Source organism: Sus scrofa, chromosome 12 (assembly GCF_000003025.6).
Source record: "Sus scrofa isolate TJ Tabasco breed Duroc chromosome 12, Sscrofa11.1, whole genome shotgun sequence".
In the NCBI taxonomy this organism is placed as follows: Eukaryota; Metazoa; Chordata; class Mammalia; order Artiodactyla; family Suidae; genus Sus; species Sus scrofa.
In genome coordinates, this window is record NC_010454.4 from 26,354,792 (window position 1) to 26,377,380 (window position 22,589).

Here is a 22,589-nt window from a genome sequence, read left to right on the forward strand (position 1 = left end):
TTCTGCAACAGAAACTCCCAGATGTAAATATATGTAAGACCTTTAGCACAGTATCAGGCAGGGGGTCGCTGTCATTACCTCCAGGCACGTGAGCTCCACTGGAGCAGGGGCTGCTCATCTCTCCCCTCTCACTGCCCAGTGCACAGTAGGTGCTCTGTAAATACGTGCTGAATTCTGGACTGTGCAGCTTCCTCACAAGGATGGCAGGAGGCGAGCGCTGGTCTTGTCACTTTGCAGTTTTGAGAATAGAGCCTGAGAGTTCCCGTCATGGCGCAGTGGAAACGAATCCGACTTGGAACCATAAGGTTATGGGTTCGATCCCTGGCCTCGCTCAGTGGATTAAGGATCTGGTGTTGCCGTGAGCTGTGATATAGGTCACCAATGAGACTCGGATCCCACGTTGCTGTGGCTGTGGTGTAGTCTGGTGGCTACAGCTCTGATTCAGCCCCTAGCCTGGGAACCTCCATATGCTGAGGGTGCAGCCCTAAAAAAAGACAAAAAAAAAACCCAAAACTTTTTCAAGGCCACATTCTCCAGCGAGTGGTCAAGGTGGGATTCAGGTCTGGGCCCGAAAGACCTCCAAGCCCATGCCACCTTCTTTATACCCCGTCTCTCTATCTGGCTTGTCCCCTCCAGGGCTTTCTCTCTTCCTAGACCTGGGGCGTATGCTGGGGAGTGGGGGGGGACCTTATCTGAGGACAGGGCTGGGTGAACAGGCACCCTCATGTACTATTCATGAAGCTGTCACTTCACCCTCTACACCTACCAGTTGCTGGGCCCTGGGCCAGCCCCAGGGATGCAAAGATTATAAGATCCCAATCTGTCTGCAACTCTGTGTGGTTGGGCTGTGCATGGGGCTGAGGGAGCCCCAGCTTGGCCTAGGGAAGGAGGGAGCACAGAAAAAGAGAGGATGCCCCTGCTGAGTCTTGAGAGGTGAGCAGAAGTTTGCTGGTTGGATGAGGGCAGGAAGGGAATTTGGGGCAGAGGGAATAGCATATGCAAAGGCATGTGGACTCAGGGGAGCTTATCAGGTTGTGGGGTGCCAGAGTGAGCTGGGCAGAAGCCTGGGGTAGTGTGTGTGTGTGTGTGTGTGTGTGTGTGTGTGTGTGTGTGTGTGTTGGGGGCGGGGTTAGAAAGAAGGGAAGGGGGAGTTCCCGTCATGGCTCAGTGGTTAATGAATCCGACTAGGAACCATGAGGTTGCGGGTTTGACCCCTGGCCTTGCTCAGTGGGTGAAGGATCCGGTGTTGCTGTGAGCTGTGGTGTAGGCCAGTGGCTACAGCTCCAATTCGACCCCTAGCCTGGGAACCTCCATATGCTGCGGGAAGCGGCCCTAGAAAAGGCAAAAAGACAAAAAAAAAAAAAAAAAAAAGAAAGAAAGAAAGAAGGGAAGGGGATTCTAGATAGGATGGCCAAGAACAGACAGGGCCTGAAAGCCACCAGCAGCTGGGAAACTCAGAGCAGTGGGAGCCCTTAGGGTTCTAAGGGGGGGATCAAGGCCATCAGGTTGGAGGTTTAGAAAATATACTCTGGCCCCGAGGAGGGGAGGATTGGAGGGACCTTGTCTTTTTTTGTTTGTTTGTTTTTTGTTTTGTCTTTTTGCCTCTTCTAGGGCCGCTCCCTCGGCATATGGAGGTTCCAGGCTAGAGGTCGAATTGGAGCTGTAGCTGCCGGCCTACACCACAGCCACAGCAACTCCAAATCCAAGCCGCGTCTGTGACCCACACCACAGCTCACGGCAACGGCGGGTCCTCAACCCACTGAGCGAGGCCAGGGATCGAATCCGCAACCTCATGGTTCCTAGTCGGATTCGTTAACCACTGAGCCACGACGGGAGCTCCTTGTCATGTGAGGAGGTGTCTGCCTTAGATTTAGTGCCTACTCTGGGAAGGGGTGGGGAGGGCCCCACGGGCTGAAGCCGGGCCCAGCTGCTCTGGGCCACTTTCCCGTTCCTCCCTCCGCCCTCCTCCCTGCTCCTGTCTCTGTCACTCACAGGGCAGGGCCAGCCTGGGGCGGCCATGGCAGCAACGCTGATCTGGATTTCTCTCCTCGTGGGCAAGTTGGGGGCTTCTTCAGGGGAGAGGCCCAGGTTGAGGGGGTGAGAGGTTCCTCAGGGGAGGGCTTGGGGGTCAGGGCAAGGCAGGAGCAGAAGGACTCTGGGGTGTGAATGCCACAGCTGGTGGGGGCTCCAGGGAACGGGGAGCTGGGACCTGGGAGGGGTGGGGTGTCCTGGGCCAGGCCGGGCCTAACCACACAGGTCCAGAGTGTCGTGGGCCCTTTAATGCGCTGGCTGGGCTGGCTTCTTTCTGAGTCCAGGCTAAATCTGGCTCTGGGAGGGTGCGGGGGCCGCTGGGGCAGGTCCTCTCCCTGGGGCTCGGGATCCTCTTCGCTCAGCTCTTAGTGGCCTCCAGTGGAGGCCCTGTTCCCCCCGGCTATTAAAGGAGGGGGGTGGGAACCCCAGAATGGCCACCTGCCTCCTCCAAGGGGTTCTTCCCTCTCTTCCTCCCACCCCTCCAGGCGCCCAGACAGTCAGCTTGGCATTCTTTTCCAAGTGCTTTTTTTTCCTAATTTTTTTTTTTAAATTATTTTTTTTAGGGCTGCACCCACAGCATATGGAGGTTCCCAGGCTAGGGGTCGAATCGGAGCTACAGCTGCCGCTTACACCACAGCTCATGGCAACGCCGGATCCTTAACCCACTGAGCGAGGCCGGGGATCAAAGCGGCATCTTCATGGATACTAGTCAAATTCGTTTCCACTGAGCCAGGAACTCCTCCAAGTGCTCTTAACATGCACGCATGTGTAGACACACACACACACATGCACACGCACACACACACCCCTCCCAGCCAGCCACTGTGACTCCCAATGGGAGCCTAACATGAAGAGTGAGGGGGCTTCCATGAATCCAAACCAAACTAAAGCCTGGGTTTCTTCGCTGGTTAAAGTGTGTGGCTCGGCCAGGGCCCCACCCCATCCTTCCTGGGAGCCAGCAAAGCTGTCCCCCTCCTCGCACACGTCTCTCTGGTCCCTTAGGGCCACCAGGGACTGGGTGAAAAGGGGAAGCTTATTCCTTGGCCAGGACTGAGGCTGGTCTGTGTGTTTGGGGGTGTGGGTCCCCACAGGTCTCCTGGCAGGGCTGGGGGGCACCGAGATCCAGCAGACCACCCTGCACCCACTCGTGGGCCGCGTGTTTGTATACACCCTGGACCATGATGCTTTCCTGCAGCTTCCTGAGCACGTTGGTAAGAGGGGCCTGGGGGCGCACTGGGTGGGCTGGTGGGGGGTGCAGGTGAAGGCTTCCGAAAGCTTCCTGTCGTGTCTCCAAGCCCCTCTCCTCCCTTCCACCAGCTGTCCCTGTCACCTACCACGCCCACCTCCAGGGACACCCAGACCTGCCCCGGTGGCTCCGCTACACCCAGCGCAGCCCCCACCACCCTGGCTTCCTCTATGGCACTGCCACCCCAGAGGATCGCGGACACCAGGTCATTGAGGTATCAGCAGGGGCCCCAGGGAGTGGCCGGCAGCAGGAAGCTGCGTACCCTCATTTACATAAATCCCATGCCTGTAACTGGGTGCTCAGCCCTCTCTCTCCCCATCCTCCAGGTCACAGCCTACAACCGGGACAGTTTTGACACCACCCGGCAGAGGCTGGTGCTGTTGATTGCAGACCCAGAAGGTACCACCAGCCTCACCCCTACCCTACCAATGCCAGTCTTGGGGACTCTCCCTTGGAAGAGGGGATACCTGGGAGTAGTAGGGAGCTGGGCATCCTGCTGAGACTGCAGCTGTAGTCTTCGCTGCTCTGCTGATACACTAAGAGGAGGCTTTGGGCAAGTCGTTGGGGCGTGGGTGTGGGGCAAGGGTGGAGGAAGGGTCTGCTATGTGGGGTATTAAGAAGAAGGAAGGGAGCTGAGATCTGGGGAGATGCTTGGGTGGGAGGAGCTTGGGTGGGGGGAACTTGGGTGCGGGGAGCATGGATGGTGGAGCTTGGGTGGGGGGAGCTTGGGTGGGGGGATGCTTGGGAATGATCCAGGCAGGGCTGGGGGCTGGGCACAGCCTGAGGTGCCCACCTGGCCCTCCCAGGCCCCCTGCTCCCATACCAGGCTGAGTTCCTGGTGCGCAGCCATGACGTGGAGGAGGTGCTGCCCTCGACACCTGCCAGCCTTTTCCTCACAGCCCTCGGGGGGCTCTGGGAGCCGGGGGATCTCCAGCTGATCAATATCACTTCTGCCTTGGACCGAGGGGGCCGAGTCCCCCTGCCTATTGAAGGTCGAAAGGAAGGGTAGGCATGCGACCAGGGAGGGCTTCCTGGAGGAGGAGGGGGCAGGTGGCCTTCTGCCTGGGTGATAGGCGAAATGTGGGTCTCTCTAATTTCTGGGTGGGGCTTTACCCATCTCTTTGCACCCTCACCGTGCCCATCTTTACCTGATGTGACAGTGACAGTGTCACATCACTGTCCACCGCCTTCTGGTTGCCGGCTCTGCTCCTTCTTGCCCTTCCTGGACCCAAATCCTAGTCACCCTGAATTCTGTACTTCCTGGTGCCCATAAGGACATGAAAGATCCACCCATCAATGGTCACCCCCAGAAACCTGGGGTGCCTTGTGTACTCTCACCATAACCCCAGATCTCAGGGTGGCCATGACCCCAAATCCTAGTACTTACTGATAGTTTGCTGATGGTGGCTTCTGTCTGTGCCCAGCGTATACATCAAGGTGGGTTCTGCCTCACCCTTCTCCACCTGCCTGAAGATGGTGGCATCCCCCGACAGCCAGGCTCGCTGTGCTCAGGGCCAGCCTCCACTGCTGTCCTGCTATGACACCTTGGCACCTCACTTCCGAGTTGACTGGTGCAATGTGTCCTTGGTGAGGAGGGGCCGGGGGCAGGGTGGGGGAGGGGCAAAGCCCCCGTCATGGTCTCCTTCATCCCCCATCTTCCCATCCCATCTCTCCCTGTTTCTCCAGTTATCTGTACACACAAACACCCACCCACCCACACCCACACCCACACCGCCCCCACCCACATGCACGCACTGAAGTTCTACCTTCTGCCACAAGAGGGCAACAGAGTCCATAATCCAGACAAGGAATCTCCACTCCGAGTCCCTGCTCTGCCCAACCCAACAGCTACAACAATCACTCTGGCAAGGGGGTTCCAAACCCCCTTCTTCACCGAGGGCCTCCATGTGACAGCTCTGTTTTCCACTAAGGTGTCACTTAGCAAATCGGCCTGCAGTGAGGAACAGATAGCTCTCACTCCTGTATTATAAACCAAAGACGCTCCCTACTGCTCTGTGGGATATTGAGCAGAGGTGTCTAGGGTTCCTCGAGATCCTCTTCCCAGGGCTGGGACCCCTTCCTGTGACTTGACCGACAGCACAGCCAGGAACTGGTAATCAACATTCTTGAGCACTTGCTATGGGCCAGGTTCTATACAATCAACATGTTTAGCCTCAAAATCACCCAGGAGACAGGTACTGCTAGTAACATCTCAACTTTACAGTGAGGAAACAGAGGCACCTAGAGGTAAGTCATTGCAGCACAGCATTTGTCCCAAACAGGATTCAAACTCAGGAAGTCAGACCAGAGAGCCAAGCTCTAACCATTGGACAGTCCTGCCTCTCTCAGAATTTCTTTCCTGACTCCTAGTCCAGTGCACGTCCTGGTCCATCCCATGAGCAGGCAGGAGGCATCCCCGTGGTTGCACAGAGGACAGTGGCCTCAGAGTTCCTGCCCGGGTGCCCTGGGGGGGGCGGTCTATGTCTAGCCATCTGCTCCTGAGTCAGCCTGGGCTCTCTGAGCAGGTGGACAAGTCAGTGCCAGAGCCCGCAGATGAGGTGCCTACTCCGGGCGATGGGATCCTGGAACACGACCCATTTTTCTGCCCACCCACCGAGGCCACAGCCCGAGACTTCTTGACGGATGCCTTGGTCACCCTCCTGGTGCCCCTGCTGGTGGCCCTGCTGCTCACCCTGCTGCTGGCCTACGTCATGTGCTGCCGGCGGGAGGGACGGTGAGTGTGGGGCGCGGAGGGCAGGGAGGGCACTGGGGCTGGTGCTCACATCCATGGGACCCCCTGTGGCACTTGTGCTTTGTGGGGACCCCCACCCTTCAGGGAGCGGAGTCCTTGGCCAGGGAAGGAGTTGGGGGGGAGGGGGGCCTGGCCTGGCCTGGCCTGGCCCCAGGAGGGGGTTATGGATAATAGTTAATCACCTCCTTTGCTTTTCCACAGGCTGAAGAGAGACTTGGCTACCTCTGAGTGAGTAGGGGAAATCTGGGGGCCAGAAGGATGCTCCCTTGGACTATAAAGCTTGACCCCCCCCAACCTCCAAGGGTAGCATAGACCCAACTAGATTCCTCTGGAAGCATGGGCTACCCTTGGCCTGTGAGCTCCAGTCCTGGGCTGGCTGGGTGCTGGTCCTGTCCTGTCCTGGCTTCGCTTTCTCATTTTCTGATCTCCATGAAAGCGTTTAATGCGGGACAGGAGTGGGGACCTAGCCAGACTTCAGGGATCTTCTGCCACCCTGGTGGAAAGGGTTTGAGAAGCAACTTAACACACACACACACAACCACACTTTGCTGTTGAGTCTGACCCTTGGGTTCCAGGCTGCATTCTGCCACATAATTCCTGTGATCCTCTCTGGCCTCAGTTTCTTCACCTGCAAGAGGATGTGGCTGGAGTTCCCATTGTGGCTCAGTGGTTAACGAATCCAACTAGGAATCATGGGGTTGCGGGTTCCATCCCTGGCCTTGCTCAGTAGGTTAAGGATCTGGTGTTGCCATGAGCTGTGGTGTAGGTCGCAGATGCGGCTGGGATCCCACATGGCTGTGGCTCTGGTGTAGGCCGGCGGCTACAGCACTGATTCGACCCCTAGCCCCGGAACCTCCATGTGCTGTGGGTGTGGCCCTAGAAAAGACAGAAAACAAACAAACAAACAAACAACCAAAAGAGGATGCGGTTGAACCAGCCGATGCCTGCAATGCTTTCAGTTCCTCCAGCCCTTCCCAAATCTCTCACCCTTATTTTGCCCTGGTTCCCCGCCCCCATCCATGGCCTTACACCTCTGCGCCCCCAAACCTTGTCCTCTCCCACTCCCTTGAACCCCAGAGATTCCAGGAGGCAGAGGTGAAATAAGCTAGGCTCCTTTTATTTCCATTGCACTGAGCCTCTGGCGGGCCCGGTGCCCCTGCCTGCTTGCCCAGCCAGCCTGGTTAACTACGGCGGCATCTGGCTGCCCTTCGAACCCCCTTGACGGGCCGCTTGGACCCCTGTTTGGAGCCCAGGAGCAACCGGCGTGGCCCAGGACGGCGCTGCGCAGGCTGCTGCCTCCGTTGCTGTCGCTGCCGCCGCTGCTGGCTTTTGGCCTTGAGCTTGAACTTGGAGTCTTGCTTCTTGCCCATGAGGAAGGAGCCTGAGGCCCCCTTGCCTGTCACCTGCTTCAGCATCCCTTTGTCTACCAGGCTCTTGAGCACTCGCTTGAAGCGCCAGGCGTTGCGGGTCATGTCGTAGCCCCTGGTGGCCACAGCCTTCTTCAGGGTGGCCAGGGACACGCGGTTACGGGCCCCCTTGTTCGCCACAACCCCCAGGATCACTTTGGATATGCTGGGCTTCCGGGGGGCTTTGGGGCTGGCACGGCGCCCAGGCTCGCTCTTGCTAGGCAATCCGGATGTGCTGGGTTGCCGGCCTGCACCCAGGGCAGCGTTTGAGGTCAAGGGCACAGATGGAGGCGGCAGGGAGGTGTCTTTCTGCATCTCTTCCTGGGGTGGCTGCAGGGAACTGGGCGTAAGGACCTCCAGGATGGCGGCTGGAAAGTCTCCCCTGAGTTTCTCCTCGGTGGGGGGGGGAGGTATGACCCTGTTCCTGGTTCCCTCAGAGACTTCCTGGTAGGGATCTGGCCCAAGCCTGGCCCTGGGTGGCCAGAGGAGGACCAAGGATGATCACCCACACTGGCCTCAGCAGACTTGTGCCCCAGGGTCCCTGGGTGGTAGGGTTACCTCTGTGGTGACCTCAGGGGGACATTGTGAGGCCACCAGAATCCTGTGGGGGTCACAGTGGCCCCATTGTTCGCTCTTGGGAGGGGCAGGCGGGAGATGCCAGGGTGTGTGGGCATCTGCCAGGCCAGGGGAAAAGAGCTGTGGCTGAGCGAGCCAGGCGGCTGGGGCCCCTGCTGTGTGTGTGCTTGCCAGCTCATGCTGGGGGACCCGCGAGCCCAGTTTCAAACGCATCATGTTGACCCCACCATCTCAGCCCACTGGGCTGAAGAATACATTTCTAGAATCAGATTTATATCAACCTTAATGAACTGGAATGGGGAATCAGTTGTCCAGAGGGAACAGAAGTGTAATTCCGGGATGTACTGAAGTTGATCCTTTCATCAACTTTTTATACAAACAATGAAAAGGATTTGCTTTTTTTGGAGTTCCCTGCTGGGGCACGATGGGATGGGCAGCGTATCTGCCAAAAAAAAAAAAAAAAAAAAAAAAAAGATTTGGGAGTTTCCATTGTGGCGCAGCAGAAGCGAATCTGACTAGTATTCACGAGGATGCATGTTCAATCCCTGTCCTCGTTCCTTGGGTTAAGGATCTGGCATTACCATGAGCTGTGGTGTAGGCCAGGGGCTACAACTCTGATTCGACCCCTAGCCCAGGAACCTCCATATGCCAAGAATGCAGCCCTAAAAAGACAAAAAAGGGGGAGGGGATTTTCTTTCTCTCTCTCTCTCTTTTTTTTTTTTTTTTGCCTTTTCTAGGCCCACTCCCGCGGCTTATGGAGTCCCAGGCTACGGGTCCATTCGGAGCTGTAGCCGCCAGCCTACACCAGAGCCTCAGCAACGCGGGATCCAAGCCATGTCTGCGACCCACACCACAGCTCACAGATCCTTAACCCACTGAGCAAGGCCAGGGATCGAACACACAACCTCATGGTTCCTAGTCGTATTCGTTAACCACTGCACCACCACGGGAACTCCTCTTTCTTCATTTTTATTTGGTAGAATTGCCCCACTTCCCCTGTCACAATTGGGACCGGTGATTTTCTACGCAAATTTCACGAGGAGGATTTTATACCTCAATATTTTTGGCCTGTGCCAAATTTGATCAATTTTGTGGATACTTTCCTAGGACCAGTTATTTCTACCACATCCAGCTTTCCTGGGTCAATTTTCTAAGCTCTGCTGGTGTCTGGAAAATATGCTTCCTCCACCCATTTGGAATCAATAACCAATTTTACTGTGTACGATATTAATCTTTGTTGGTTTGGATTTTGTGTTGATTTATTTCTACGAAATCCTTTTTTTTTTTTTTTTTGCTTGTTCAAGGTCTGTCTGTCTGTCTCTCTCTCTCTCTCTTTTTTTTTTTTTTTTGGTCTTTTCTAGGGCCACACTCGAGGCATATGGAAGTTCCCAGGTTAGGGGGTCTAATCAGAGCTGTAGCCGCCAGCCTATACCACAGCAACACAGGATCCGAGCCTCATCTGCGATCTACATCACAGCTCATGGCAACACCAGATCCCTAACCCACTGAGCAAGGCCAGGGGTCGAATCCGCAACTTCACAGTTCCTAGTCGGATTTGTTAACCACTGCGCCACAACACGACGGGAACTCCAAGGTCTCCTACTTTTTGAATCATCCAAAATTGGGATTCTGCTGCCTGTTTTTCACCTACATCAGACTTTATGGGTCAGAACATCCTCCAGCCCAGTGACCCTCTTCTGTGATCTGTGTGCCAGGGGCAGGGCTCAAGGGGCTCTGTGTGTGTGTGTGTGTGTGTGTGTGTGTGTGTGTGTGTGTGAACACACCTGCTCGTTGGTTTGTCCGCCCAAGTGTTTATGTGGAAGGATGGAGGGGAGAGCGCCCTGGGTCTGGCTTCTGCTCCTGTTCTGGAAAAAAATGTCCCCAGAGCATTTTTTCCACCTGTGTGTGTTGCTAGAGTAATGAGACCCAGACATGAGGCTGGGGGCAGGGAGGGGGCCCTCTGGCTTAGGCCTCCCCCACCTTAGGGAGCGCCACCTGCCAGGCTGCCTTCCCAGGCTCACTCTTCTGGCTCCCTTCCCCTCTCAGCCTCCCCTTGCCTGGGAATGGAAAATTGTGTTTTGGACAACGCTGCTTGCCAAATTCCAAACTCAATAGCTCATCTTGACTCTCCCTGAGCCTTAAGAGGGCGACTCCACCTCCCCCTGCTGGCCAGAAAGTTCTTGCTCCTACCCCCCAGCCCTACCCCCACCAGGAAGGCATGTGGCCCACTCAGCATGAAGCTAGAAAGTCTTTCTTTTTTCTTTCTTTCTTTTTCTTTTTCTTTTTTTGTCTTTTTGCCTTTTCTAGGGCCCCTCCCACGGCATATGGAGGTTCCCAGGCTAGGGGTCGAATCAGAGCTGTAACCACCGGCCTACACCAGAGTCACAGCAACTTGGGATCCGAGCTGCGTCTGCAACCTACACCACAGCTCACGGCAACGCCGGCTCCTCAACCCACTGAGCGAGGCCAGGGATCGAACCCGCAACCTCATGGTTCCTAGTCGGATTCGTTAACCTCTGCGCAAGGATGGGAACTCCATTTCTTTTTCCTTTTCCTTTTTTTTTTTTTTTTTTTTTTTTTAATCTAGAAGGTCTTTCCTGGCATCCAGGCTCTAGCTGGAGTCTGTGTCCACTGCTTGAGACTTGGGGGTGGATGGGGGTCACTTCCCCTTCCTGATTTGATCAGTCGTCCAGCAGTAAGTAGGTTGCTTCTACCCTGCCCAGGGCCCTCACCCCTTTAAGAAAACCAGTCCTTACTGTTTGTACTGAAAAGTCCATGCTCTCTGTTTGACCCAGCAACCAGGTAGTCTGGGAAAAGATCTCCAGGCTGAGCCCACAACTGTGAGTGGGTGCATGGAAAAGGGGTTGGAAACATCATCCCCCCACAGGAGGCCAAGTTCAGCAGGGGGCCTGATGGCTAATAAAATCACACCAATGATAATAACAACCGAAGGCTCCCTATAAGAAGTGGGAGTTCCCGCTGTGGCTTAGTGGGTTAAGAACCCAACTAGTATCCATGAGGACACAGATTTGATCCCCCGCCTTACTCAGTGGGTTAAGGATCCCGCATGGCCACAAGGTGTCGTGTAGGTCACAGATGCGACTCGGATCCCATGTTGCTGTGCCTGTGGCATAGGCTGGCAGCTGCAGCTCCAATTCGACCCCTAGGGTGGGAACTTCCACATGCCCTAAAAAGCATAGGGCAGCCCTAAAAGGAAAAAAAAGAAAAAAGTTACCCTTTCCTGCATGCTGACCAGTAGACATGTAAATGTTTTTCTGTCTTAACTCATTCAATTCATACAACAAACACTTTACAGTTGAGGCAATGGTGGCACAGAGAGATTAAGTAACTTACACAAGGTCACACAGCCAATAAGCAGTGGAACTCACATTCAAATCCTAAGCGAGTCCTCATGCTTAGTCATTGTGCTACCCTCCTTCCTAGAATGAACTAAACTTGCCCCTGGACAGCAAGCAGAAAGCAAGTCCATGAGAATGTCAGATGAGAACGAAGCTCAGCCTTCTTAGGGGAAACTCCAGCTCTAGCTCAGGAAGGAATTCCCAGCGGGTGTCGTGGTCAGTCCATTTGAGGTTTCCAGGCATTCAGAGTGGGACCTGGTTCCAGCCTCAGGGAGCCCCGGTCTGAAACACAGACAGGAAGAAAGACTTAGTGTCTGGAGCGAAGCAATGCTGGGGGCAGCCTGGGGTGGGGTCAAGGCACAAAGGGAGCTGGGAGCCCCCATCTGAAGATCCAGTATATAAGCTGTTAAAGCCTGGCAGGAAAGAGCTTGGGCAAAAGCTAGGAAAAGGTGGATGAGGCAGGTTTGCCAGGCTAAGATGGGGCTTCTGGGTAGGGGAGAGACATTCAGGGCAGGGAGAGAGTATTTAGAAGAAGGAGCTGAGGAGTTCCTGTCGTGGCGCAGCAGAAACAAACCTGACTAGTATCCATGAGGTTGCGGGTTCGATCCCTGACCTCACTCAGTGGGTCAAGGATCCGGTGTGGCGGTGAGCTGTGTTGTGTAGGTCACAGATGCGGCTTGGATCCCACGTTGCTGTGGCTGTGGCTGTGGCTGGCGGCTACAGCTCCGATTCGACCCCTAGCCTGGGAACCTCCATATGCCGCAGGTGCGGCCCTAAAAAAAAAAGATGCAGCTCGGATCCGCATTGCTGTAGCTGTGGTGTAGGCTGGTAGCTCCGATTCCACCCCTAGCCTGGGAACTTCCACATGCTGCAGGTACGGCCCTAAAAAGACAAATACATACATACATACATATATACCCAGCCTGGGAGTGTCCACTGTGACTCAGCGGTTACAAACCTGACATGAGATTGGGGGTTCGATCCCTGGCCTTGCTCAGTGGGTTAAGGATCTGGCATTGCCATGAGCTATGCGTAGTTTGCTGATGTGCCTTGGATCCCATGTTGCTGTGGCTGTGGTGTAGGCTGGCAGCTCTGATTTGACCCCTAGGCCTGGGAACCTCCATATGCCGTGGGTGCATCCCTATAAAGCAAAACGAGAAATAAACACCAAGTCTGCATTTTCTTATTTACTCTCCACAACAATCCTAGGAAGTAGGTTCTATGATTATCCTCATTTTACAGTTGAAGAAACTGAGGCACAGAGTGGTTAAGTACCTTATAAAGGTCACACAGCTTTGAACCCGAGCTGTCTGCACCCAGAGCCTGTGGCAGAGTCACTGAACAAAGAGCTGGCACCACAGAACTTCCTGTTTGTCCTCCCCCACCCATCATGTTTGCAAGGCTCCCAGCCCATCACAGGTGGGGAAGACTGCAGGGTAGCTCAGTGCTAGAGTGCCAGGCTGGGCCCCAAAGTGGGTGCTGACTCCCAGAGCTGATGACTCTGCTGGCCCTGTGCCCCCAGCATCCAGATGGTCCACCATTGCACCATCCGTGGGAACACCGAGGAGCTGCGACAGATGGCAGCCAGCAGAGAGGTGCCCCGGCCGCTCTCCACCCTACCCATGTTCAACGTGCGCACGGGTGAGCGGCTGCCCCCCCAGGTGGACAACGCCCAGGTGCCCCTCATCCTGGACCAGCACTGAGGACCCGCGCAGGTGAGTCAGGCTGGGCAGCCTCTTTTTTCTTTTTTTTGCTTTTTAGGGCCTCACTCGCGGCATATGGAAGTTCCCAGGCTAGGGGTCGAATTGGAGCTGTAGCTAGTGGCCTACACCACAGCCACAGCAACACGGGATCCAAGCCTTGTCTGCGACCTACACCACAGCTCATGGCAACGATGAATCCTTAACCCACTGAGCGAGGCCAGGGATCGAACCTCCAATCTCATGGTTGGTTCCTTGTTAGATTCATTTCTGCTGCGCCACAAAGGGAACTCCTGGGCAGCCTCTTTTCTGGGAATAATAAGGTGACCTCCATCTCTGGGCTGGGGCGGGTAGGGGGGGATAGGAAGGGGCACACAGACCTGTCTGCCCTTTCGAGGCAGCGCTGGCTGGGGGCGCTGCTCAGCAGTGCCAGGGATGTGCCTTCCTGGGAGGCACTGGGAGTCAGAGGGTCAGGGTGGGGACGCCCCTCTCTCTTCTCTTTGCTGTTCTGGTTCCAACTCTGACCTCATCCTCCCTTTTCTCCCCAATCACAGAGCAGCTTAACCCATGGCCACATCCTTTCTCCCGATTCTGGCTCCTGGACTGATGGGCCCCAGGCCTGGAATAAGCAGAGAAATGAGGATGGGGCGGGGGTGTCTGGGATCCAGACTCCTAGAATAAATCCCTGCTGCTCTGCTCATCGGCTACACCTGCGCCTTCCTCTCGGCAGCCCCTCTCCCAGCTGTCATCGCCTCCCTGTCTCCCCCTCCGCCTTGTGGGACCCTCAGCGGCAGCCAGGGGCCGCCAACCTCCCCTTTGCACTCGGCATTTTGCCATTTCTCAAATTCTCCGGACGTAAGAGAGAAGGGCCTGTATGTGCCCTCACATGCCCTGCACAGCAAGAGGAAATGGAATCATTATTCCCATTTTACAGACAAGGTCACTGAGGCCCGGAGAGAATGAGTGACTTACCCAAGGTCACACAGCAAGCACATGGCAGAGCTTGGATTCAGACCTGGTGTGTCCCCCTCCATAATGCCTTCTGGAAGGCTGAGGGCTTCTGGAAGCAGGACATCCCGGTTCTTACCCATCCAGGTCCCCAGAGCCCCTTTGTAAATTGTGTAGGGAGGGAGACCAGCCTCGATAAGGAGAAGGGGTGGGATGCAGGACTCTGAATGCCCAGCTCCTTGAGCCTTTCGGGTGAGATTCTTAGAGACAGGGTTGAGGTCCCCACAGGACACTTGTGCAGCCTGAAACCCTTGCTGAGCTTAGTGTCACTGGCTTAGCTTAGTCCCTGCACAAGTCCTAGAGAGCTTAGCAGGCCACGAAGCAGCCACAGCTTGTTTATTTTCCCCAGGTGGCTACAAACAAGGCAGCCTGGCTCCCCCCGCCCCCTGCCCCCCACCCCCGAGCCACACCAAGTCTCACATCTGATGCTCCTTTGGGAGGACAGGCCAGAGATTAAGCCCCAGAGGGGACCAAGTTAAGGAGGGGGAGAGAGGGGTGTTCCCGTCATGGCCCAGTAGTTAACGAATCTGACTAGGAACCATGAGGTTGTGGGTTCGATCCCTGGCCTCACTCAGTGGGTTAAGGATCTGGTGTTGCCGTGAGCTGTGGTGTAGGTCGCAGACGCGGCTCAGATCTAGCATGGCTGTGGCTGTGGTGTAGGCAGGTGGCTACAGCTCTGATTCGACCCCTAGCCTGGGAACCTCCATATGCCGCGGGAGCGGCCCTAAAAAGAAAAAGACAAAAAAAAAAAAGGAGGGGGAGAGAGGAGCAGGGACTTGTAGCCCAGGCCCCTGACCCAGGGGCAGCTCCAAGGGAATCCAGACAAGGGCCAGGTATCCTGTCTGCCACGCTGGGCTTTTCCATCCCTTTCTGAGCTCCTCACACCAGGCCTGGACCCGCCCCCCCCAAGGTCCTGGAGGTGACAATCATGCCTTCTCTCCATGCGTGCGGTAGGGGCTGCAGGGTGAGGGGTGCTGTAGGGAGGAAGAACATGAGTTTCCCCTCACCTGGGGGCAAGGGCCCAGCATTGGGGCTGAGGTGGGGCTGAAGAGTCTGAGCACCACCCCCAGCCTGATAGTGGTGCCTGCGGGGCCAAGGACCCCTGGAGAGGGCTGAGTTTCTTTCTTCCTTTCTTCCTTCTTTTCTTTCTTTCTTTCTTTTTTTCTTTTTCTTTTTTTTTTTATATTTTTTTGTCTTTTTAGGGCCACACCCGCGGCATATGGAGGTTCCCAGGCTATGGGTCTAATCAGAGCTGCAGCCGCCAGCCTACACCACAGCCACAGCAACACAGGATCCAAGCCTCGTCCTTGACCTACGCCACAGTTCACAGCAACGCCGGATCCTTAACCCATTGAGCGAGGCCGGGGATCGAACCCGAAACCTCATGGTTCCTAGTCAGATTCATTTCCACTGCACCACAACGGAAAACTCCTCTCTTTTTCTCCTTTCTTCCTTCCTTCCTCCCTCCCTCTTTCTCTCTCCCTCTCTTTCTCTCTCTTTCTTCCTTCCTTCCTTTCTGTCTGTCTTTTTAGGGCTGCACCAGAGGCATATGGAAGTTCCCAGGTTAGGGGTCAGATCGAAGCTGCAGCTGCCAGCCTACACCACAGCCACAGCAACACCAGATCTGAGCCCAATCTGCAACGTAGACCACAGCTCACGGCAACACCCAGTCCTTAACCCACTGAGCAAGGCCAGGGATTGAACCCGCATCCTCGTGGATACTCTTCGGGATCTTAACCCACTGAGCCCCAACTCCAGGGCTGAGTTTCTGAACTCGGCATCCCGCTGTTCAGAAACGTATAGGCCACCAGGTCACAAGGGCCCCAAGTTGCCCCTGGAACCCTCTCTTCCTTCTCTCACTTCCCAGAATCCCCAGTTTCAGAAACCATCCTGAATCCACCTACTTTTCACAGCCTCCCCGATCACCCTCCCCGACCCGGCCCCAGAATCTCACTCACGTTTCTTCACAACAGCCTCCCTGTAGCCTCCCTGCCTCCTCCCGCCTCTGCAGTCTCAGGTCCATCCTTTACAAGGAAAAATCAGGGAGTCACGCCCCTCTGTTCTCAGCTCTCCGCTGTCTTCCCGTGACTAAGAGCAAATCCACTCTTGGCCAGGTGTCCAGACCCTGCCCATCCCTCTGACCTCATCACCCTGCCCGGCTGCTTGCTGCTCCAGCCACACTGCCTCCTCACACACCCTCATTTCAGAGCTTTTGCCCCTGCCGATCCTTCTGCCAGGAACCCCCAGCCCCCCGAGTCCAGACAATTCCCCCCTCGGTGCAGATATTTTGGCCTCTGTCCAAATGACTCCTCTGAGAGCCCCCTCCGCCAGGCCTCCGAGGCACCTCTTACAGCCTCTGAGCTCTCCTACGGGATATGTCCTGTCTGAATTGGGGTCCATTTCGGCCCTAGAATGTAAGGTCCAGGAGGACAGGATTCTGTGTGCTCCCACGGGTAGGTGCTCAGTGGAGATATTCTAAGGGAATGCGAGAAAGGTGGCCTTCAGGTCTGGGTTGCTCAGAGCTCTTAAGGAGGTTGCTTCTCTTCCTTGGGCAAAGGGGGTCAGGTGAGCAAGACTGTTGCTAAAGCTTCCACAAATTATTTTCTGGTTCCTCCACTACTGCCTGCTGGCCATCCCACACTGATTAGTTACCTAATTCCAGAAGTATCTATGGAAGCAGGAAGAAGCTCCGGGCTGACATAGTCTATGAGCTTAATAAATGTTTGTTGACTGAAGTGCTCTTTTGTTGTTGTTGTTTTTTGTTTTAGGGCCTTACTGGTAGCATATGGAAGTTCCCAGGCTAGGGGTCCAATCAGAGCTGCAGCTGCCAGCCTACACCACATCCACAGCAACACCAGATCCAAGCCACATCTGCAACCTATACCAAAGCTCACAGCAATGCTGGGTCCTTAACCCAGCAAGTGGGCCTGGGGATGGAATCCGTGTCCTCGTGGATACTAGTTGTGTTTGTTACCAATGAGCCACAACAGGAATTCCTGAAGTGCTTCCCCCCCCCCACTTTTTAGGGCTGCACTTGTGGCCTATGGAGGTGCCCAGGCTAGGGGTCGAATCAGAGCTACAGCTGCCGGCCTACCCAACAGTCACAGCAACTTGGGATTCAAGCCGCATCTGTGACCTACACCACAGCTCATGGCAATGCTGGATCCTTAACCCACGGAGCAAGGCCAGGGATCGAACCTGAATCCTCATGGATACTAGTAGAGTTCCTTCCTGCTGAGCCACGAAGGGAACTCCCTGAGGTGCTCTTTCTGTAACACCACCCAAGTGCAGGGGCTCCCGGACAAGAGGGTGCCTCTGACTTCTCACTCGAAATGTCCTCCCTTCTGGGGGAGTGAGGCCTCATCTGGCTGAAACCTGGCGTTGCCTTGAATCTGCTCAGACCAGAGGCTCCGCGGGTCAGCCTGCCGTCCAGGGTGGCTCTCCTCCAGCCCTGCGCCCCCGAGAGGAGGGGGCCACCCTCTCCCTGTCTCCTGCTTCCGCCTGAGCCCTCTGTGCTCCTCCTGGGGTGAGAGAGTGGGAGGCCAGTCCCACATTTCCCTCTGCTGCTGCCCTTGGCCTTGAGAGCCTGGCAGCTCAGCTGCTGGGAGCACACGGGAGCCTGGCTGCCGGCCCGGGAGGAAGTGGCCCAGACAAGGGGCGGGGCGGAGGGTTGGGGGAGGCATGGCGTGACTTTGGGGGATGACAGGCTGTGCCTGGGCACAGATACGTGCCTAGCCGCCTGGCAGCACGTAGGGAGGGCACAGGCACCCTCACTGACGGGAGCAAGATTCCACCTGGCAGTCACCCCACCCCCACCCCACTGCCAAGGACAAATAGCCTCTGCCACCCCCTCCACCCTGAGACTTGACCTCACTCACCGGTCCCCTCCAGAGCCACAGCCGACCTGGTGTCTCCACCTGCATGCCAAACGCAGCCCTCGTGCACAGCCTGACTGGATGTTTCCTCACCACCTCTCAAATGGACTTGGGGACACAGAGCCCCGCTCTGGCTGGCCTCTGACCCCACCCCCACCCCCACCCCATGCACGCTTCTCCTGTATTCATGAGACACACACACACATGCACACACACCTACATCTATGTTATAGAAAGCTCCCTTGTGTATCTGCTGGGATTTGGGATTTGGAGGTAGCGAGCAGGTCTCCAATCACAGTCCTGCTGGTTACTCATAGACACTAATTATAACTGTTTGGGGGTTCGGGGGAGAATTTGGAAGCAACAAGCAAGTGCGTGGCAGCTGCCAGGAACAAGGAATTTAGGGAGTTCCCATTGTGGCATAGCGGAAATGAATCCGACTGGTAGCCGTGAGGTGGAGGGTTCGATCCCTGGCCTCGCTCAGTGGGTCAAGGATCCAGCGTTGCCGTGAGCTGTGGTGTAGGTTGCAGACTCGGCTCGGATCCCACATGGCTGTGGCTGTGCTGTGGGCCGGCAGCTGTAGCTCCGATTCGACCCTTAGCCTTGGGACTTCCATATGCCATGGGTGTGGCCCAAACAAGCAAAAAAAAAAAAAAAAAAGAATGGAGAATTTATTACACACAAGCACTCTCATGGTCACCCCAAAACGCAAGGTCCATGGCATGTCCTGGTCCTCTAAGCTCTCGATTAAATGGGCACAATTTCCATTCTGTGAAGAGCGCAAGTTCTCCCTGTGGACTGGGGTGGACGTGGATGCTTGCCTGCCCCTTGGGCCGCATCTGCTCTTCAATCCTGCTCGGCCCGGTAAGGCAGCTGCTGGCCACCTGCGGCCGCTGAGCATGTGAAGTGTGCTCAGACTTTGAAAACAAACTTGTGGTTACCCAAGGGGACAGCTGAGGGGGAGGGATGGACTCAGGGTTTGGGACCGGCATGTGCACACTGAGGTATGTGGAATGATTGGCCAAAGAAAGGGAACCTGCTTATAGCGCAGGGAACTCTACCCAATATCCTGTGATCATCTATGTGGGGAAAGATTCTGAGAAAGAATGGATGTAGGTCTAGATGAAACGGAATCACTTCGTTGTGCAGTAGAAAGGACCACAACACCGTAAATCAACCATACTTCAATAATGCTTTAAGAAATTAAAAAATGAACTAATTCACAAAACAGAAAAAAATAAAAACTGAGGTGCTGCAAAGGTATGGATGAAATAGTAATACTGGGGGATGCACTGGGTTAAATAAAATATCTTATTAAAGTTAACACCCCCCGTTTCTTTCTTTCTTTTTTTTTTTTTTTTTTTTTTTTTGGTCATTTTAGGGCCGTACCAGAGGCACATGGAAATTCCCACGCTAGGGGTCACATAGGAGCTGCAGCTGCTGACCTACACCACAGCCACAGCAATGCCAGATCCTAGCTCCCTCTGCAACCTACACCACAGCTGACAGCAATGCTGGAGGCTTAGCCCACTGAGCAAGGCCAGGGATCAAACCTGCATCCTCACAGATGCTAGGCAGATTCATTACCACTGAGCCACGATGGGAACTTCCTCTTTTAATTTTTTTTTGTTGTTGTTGTTGTCTTCTCTTTTTAGGGCCGCACCAGCGGCATATGGAGGTTCCCAGGCTAGGGGGTCCAATCGGAGCTGTAGCTACCAGCCTATGCCTGGGCCACAGCAATGCTGGATTCGAGCCGCATCTGTGAGCTACACCACAGTTCATGGCAATGCGGGATCCTCAACCCACTGAGCAAGGCCAGGGATCGAACCTGCATCCTCATGGGTGCCAGTCAGGCTCATTAACTGCTGAGCCATGACGGGAACTCCTCTTTTCATTTTTTTACTATAGCTGCTAGAAAATGAAAAATTACACATACAGCTCATTTCATGTTTTTACTGCGCAGCACTGGTTTCGTGGTCCTTCCTCTATCTCCACTTCAAATCTACCCAAACCCAGAATTCAGCCCCTTTCCAGAACACCTGCGTGCATCAGAGTTTTCAGAAGCCTTGAGGAGCCCAAGGGTTTTGCTTCAGAAGCTGTGAGGGCACCTCATTCTGGAAAAGGTGCCCTTCTTGTTCTAAAATGTCCCCACCCCTCACCATCTTCCTTTTCCTCCACAGTCTTTTTTTTTTTTTTTTTGTCTTTTTGCTTTTTCTAGGGCCGCTCCTGCAGCATATGGAGGTTCCCAGACTAGGAGTCTAATGGGAGCCGTAGCCACCGGCCTACGCCAGAGCCACAGCAACGCCAGATCCGAGCCGCGTCTGCAACCTACACCACAGCTCACGGCAACTCTGGATCCTTAACCCATGGAGCAAGGCCAGGGATCAAACCTGCCACCTCAAGGTTCCCAGTCGGATTCGTTAACCACTGCGCCACAACGGGAACGCCTCCTCCACCGTCTTGGGTCGAGAAAATCCCACTCTCTCCAGCGCCCACGTGCACCAAACTCACCTCCCTCCAGGCCTGGCCGTGCACATCCTCTGCAAAGAGTTGGACTCTCCGAGCCCCTGAGGGCCTGATTACCCTCCGAGACTAGGGCCATCCTTCTTCCAAAGTCTGGGCCTTCTGGTCCATGGATATCTCTTGGTCCCATGTGGTACCCTCTGGAGCACGCACCAGGAAGGGAATGCAGAGACACAGCCAGCACTAGACTTAAGGATGGAGCCCTCCCCGCAGGGCCAGCCTCTCCCCATTCTCCTTCGCTCCTTGCTCTACCGTTCCCATTCATGCTCCATCACACAGACAGACGCTCTTGTGACCTCTCTCACACCTCCGCACACATGTCCCAATCCCCTGGACCCACAGAACTTGTCACAGGGCACACAGCATCTTTGGGGTCACCAGATGTGTGTGAAAGCTCTTCCTGCATCCACAGACCCTTGCCCATCCCCACATACCCACAGGGGATGCAAGGTCCCTTGGAGCATGGATCCCTTTGCTCCCGGGTGGATGGGTAGTTCTCATTCACACGGGGACGGCTGGGGGGGGTGGGGGATCCACCTCCCTCCCCCTTCCCCTGTGGGTCTTGGCTTTGAGAGCCCTGTGCTTGCTGCAGCCGCCCTACACTCAGCTCCACCCAGCCCTGCGTCATGCGCCCTGGCCTGAGGCTCCCCCACTCAGCCTCTCCACTGCACCCAGCTCTGTCTAGGATAGTCTTGGAGGCACCTGGGAGGCGAGGGTTCAGGAGCTGAAAGAGAGACAGCACGAGAGAGAATCCGCCAGATTGCAGTTACAGAAAATCTTGACAGGAGAATGTCTTGAGCCACAACACGGACCCAGGATTCTGAGAGAGAGCGCGCAGCAAAAGTAAAAGATGCAAAAGAAGCCTCGTCTCTTTCTAGAATTTTCGGTCTGGATTTGGCTGAAAAATCAACTGCAGGAGCTTGACCCATCATTCCGTCCCAGAGAAGCCAAGGCGAGCCCGCAGAGCAGCAGGGTGGTGCTGTGCCTCCGTGTGGGCAGAGGGTCTGGGCAGCTGTATTTAGGGCAGCTGTGATGTCAGCGAGGAGGAGGGCTGGGGTTGGGAAGGTGATACAATGGTCCCTTTGTCCCCCTCCCCTCCTGTCCTACACACACGGTGGAACCACAATCTGGCCCCAAATCACATGACCCAGGCAGGGCGGCACAGCCAGACTCTGCCACCACCACAGCCCTGAGCCGAGGCGTCACCAGGTGTGCCCTCACGGCACGAGCACCCACGTACCCATGGGTAGATTTGTACACGTGGAGCAAGGGGCTTAGTCCGTCCTTTGCCTAGGGCCGTGCTACCCAGTACTGTAGCCACTAGCCACGTGCAGCTATTAAAACTCATCACAGTGAAATTAAAAATGGAGTTCTCGGGAGTTCCTGCTGTGGCTCAGCAGTAATGAACCTGACTAGTTTCCATGAGGATGTGGGTTCGGATTACCGTGAGCCTGTGAGCTGAAGTGGAGGTAGCAGGAGCGGCTATTGTATAGGCCAGCAGCTACAGCTCTGATGTGACCCCTCGCCTGGGAACTTCCATATGCTGCAGGTGCACCCCTAAAAAAGCAAAAAGAAAAACCCAAAACAAAACAACACAACAAAAAACGCTTCAGGAGTTCCTGTTGTGGCTCAGTGGTAACAAAGCTGACTAGTATCCATGAGGACACAAGTTCAATCCCCAGGCCCACTTGGTGGGTTAAGGACCTGGTGTTGCCATGAGCTGTGCTGTAGGGTAAAGATGTGGCTCAGATCTGGCATTGCTGTGGCTGTGGCGTAGGCTGGCAGCTACAGCTCCGATTCGACCCGTAGCCTGGGAACTTCCATAATGCTATGAGTGTGGCCCTAAAAAGCAAAAAAAAAAGGAGTTCTTCGGTTGCACTATCTGCTGTCAAATCCTCCTCAGCACAGATAGAGACGCTTTTATTATTGCAGCAAGCACAGGCCTAGAGCCTTCCATCGCTGGCTGCTCCCACCAGGAGGCTGATCTGTGCCGGCTCTTGTTCACAGTGGAGCTCACACCTCCACACTCTCACCCAGAAGAGCTGCCCCTTGACCTCATGTTCTTTCTCTTTGGTCTCCTCCATTTCTCCACCTGAACCCTGCACCCAGCCCT

At 55.2% G+C, this 22,589-nt stretch overlaps 1 protein-coding gene across 2 annotated transcripts; it reads left to right on the plus strand.

Annotated features, from left to right (window-relative positions):
* SGCA (sarcoglycan alpha) lies at window positions 1,900-13,770 on the plus strand. Of its 2 annotated transcripts, none has more exons than XM_021066044.1 (10): window positions 1,900-2,054; window positions 3,123-3,242; window positions 3,349-3,491; window positions 3,604-3,676; window positions 4,084-4,282; window positions 4,702-4,864; window positions 5,785-6,011; window positions 6,231-6,257; window positions 12,893-13,085; window positions 13,625-13,770. In XM_021066044.1, exons 1-9 carry the CDS (start codon window positions 2,018-2,020, stop codon window positions 13,071-13,073), a joined length of 1,170 nt encoding a protein of 389 aa, XP_020921703.1. In that variant the 5' UTR covers window positions 1,900-2,017; the 3' UTR covers window positions 13,074-13,085; window positions 13,625-13,770.

Coding starts and splice junctions, on each gene's coding strand:
- SGCA (XM_021066044.1), top strand. CDS start 2,018: ATGGCAGCAACGCTGATCTGGATTTCTCTCCTCGTGG. Junction 3,243..3,348: donor GCAGCTTCCTGAGCACGTTG/GTAAGAGGGGCC, acceptor CCCTTCCACCAG/CTGTCCCTGTCACCTACCAC. Junction 6,258..12,892: donor AGAGACTTGGCTACCTCTGA/GTGAGTAGGGGA, acceptor CTGTGCCCCCAG/CATCCAGATGGTCCACCATT.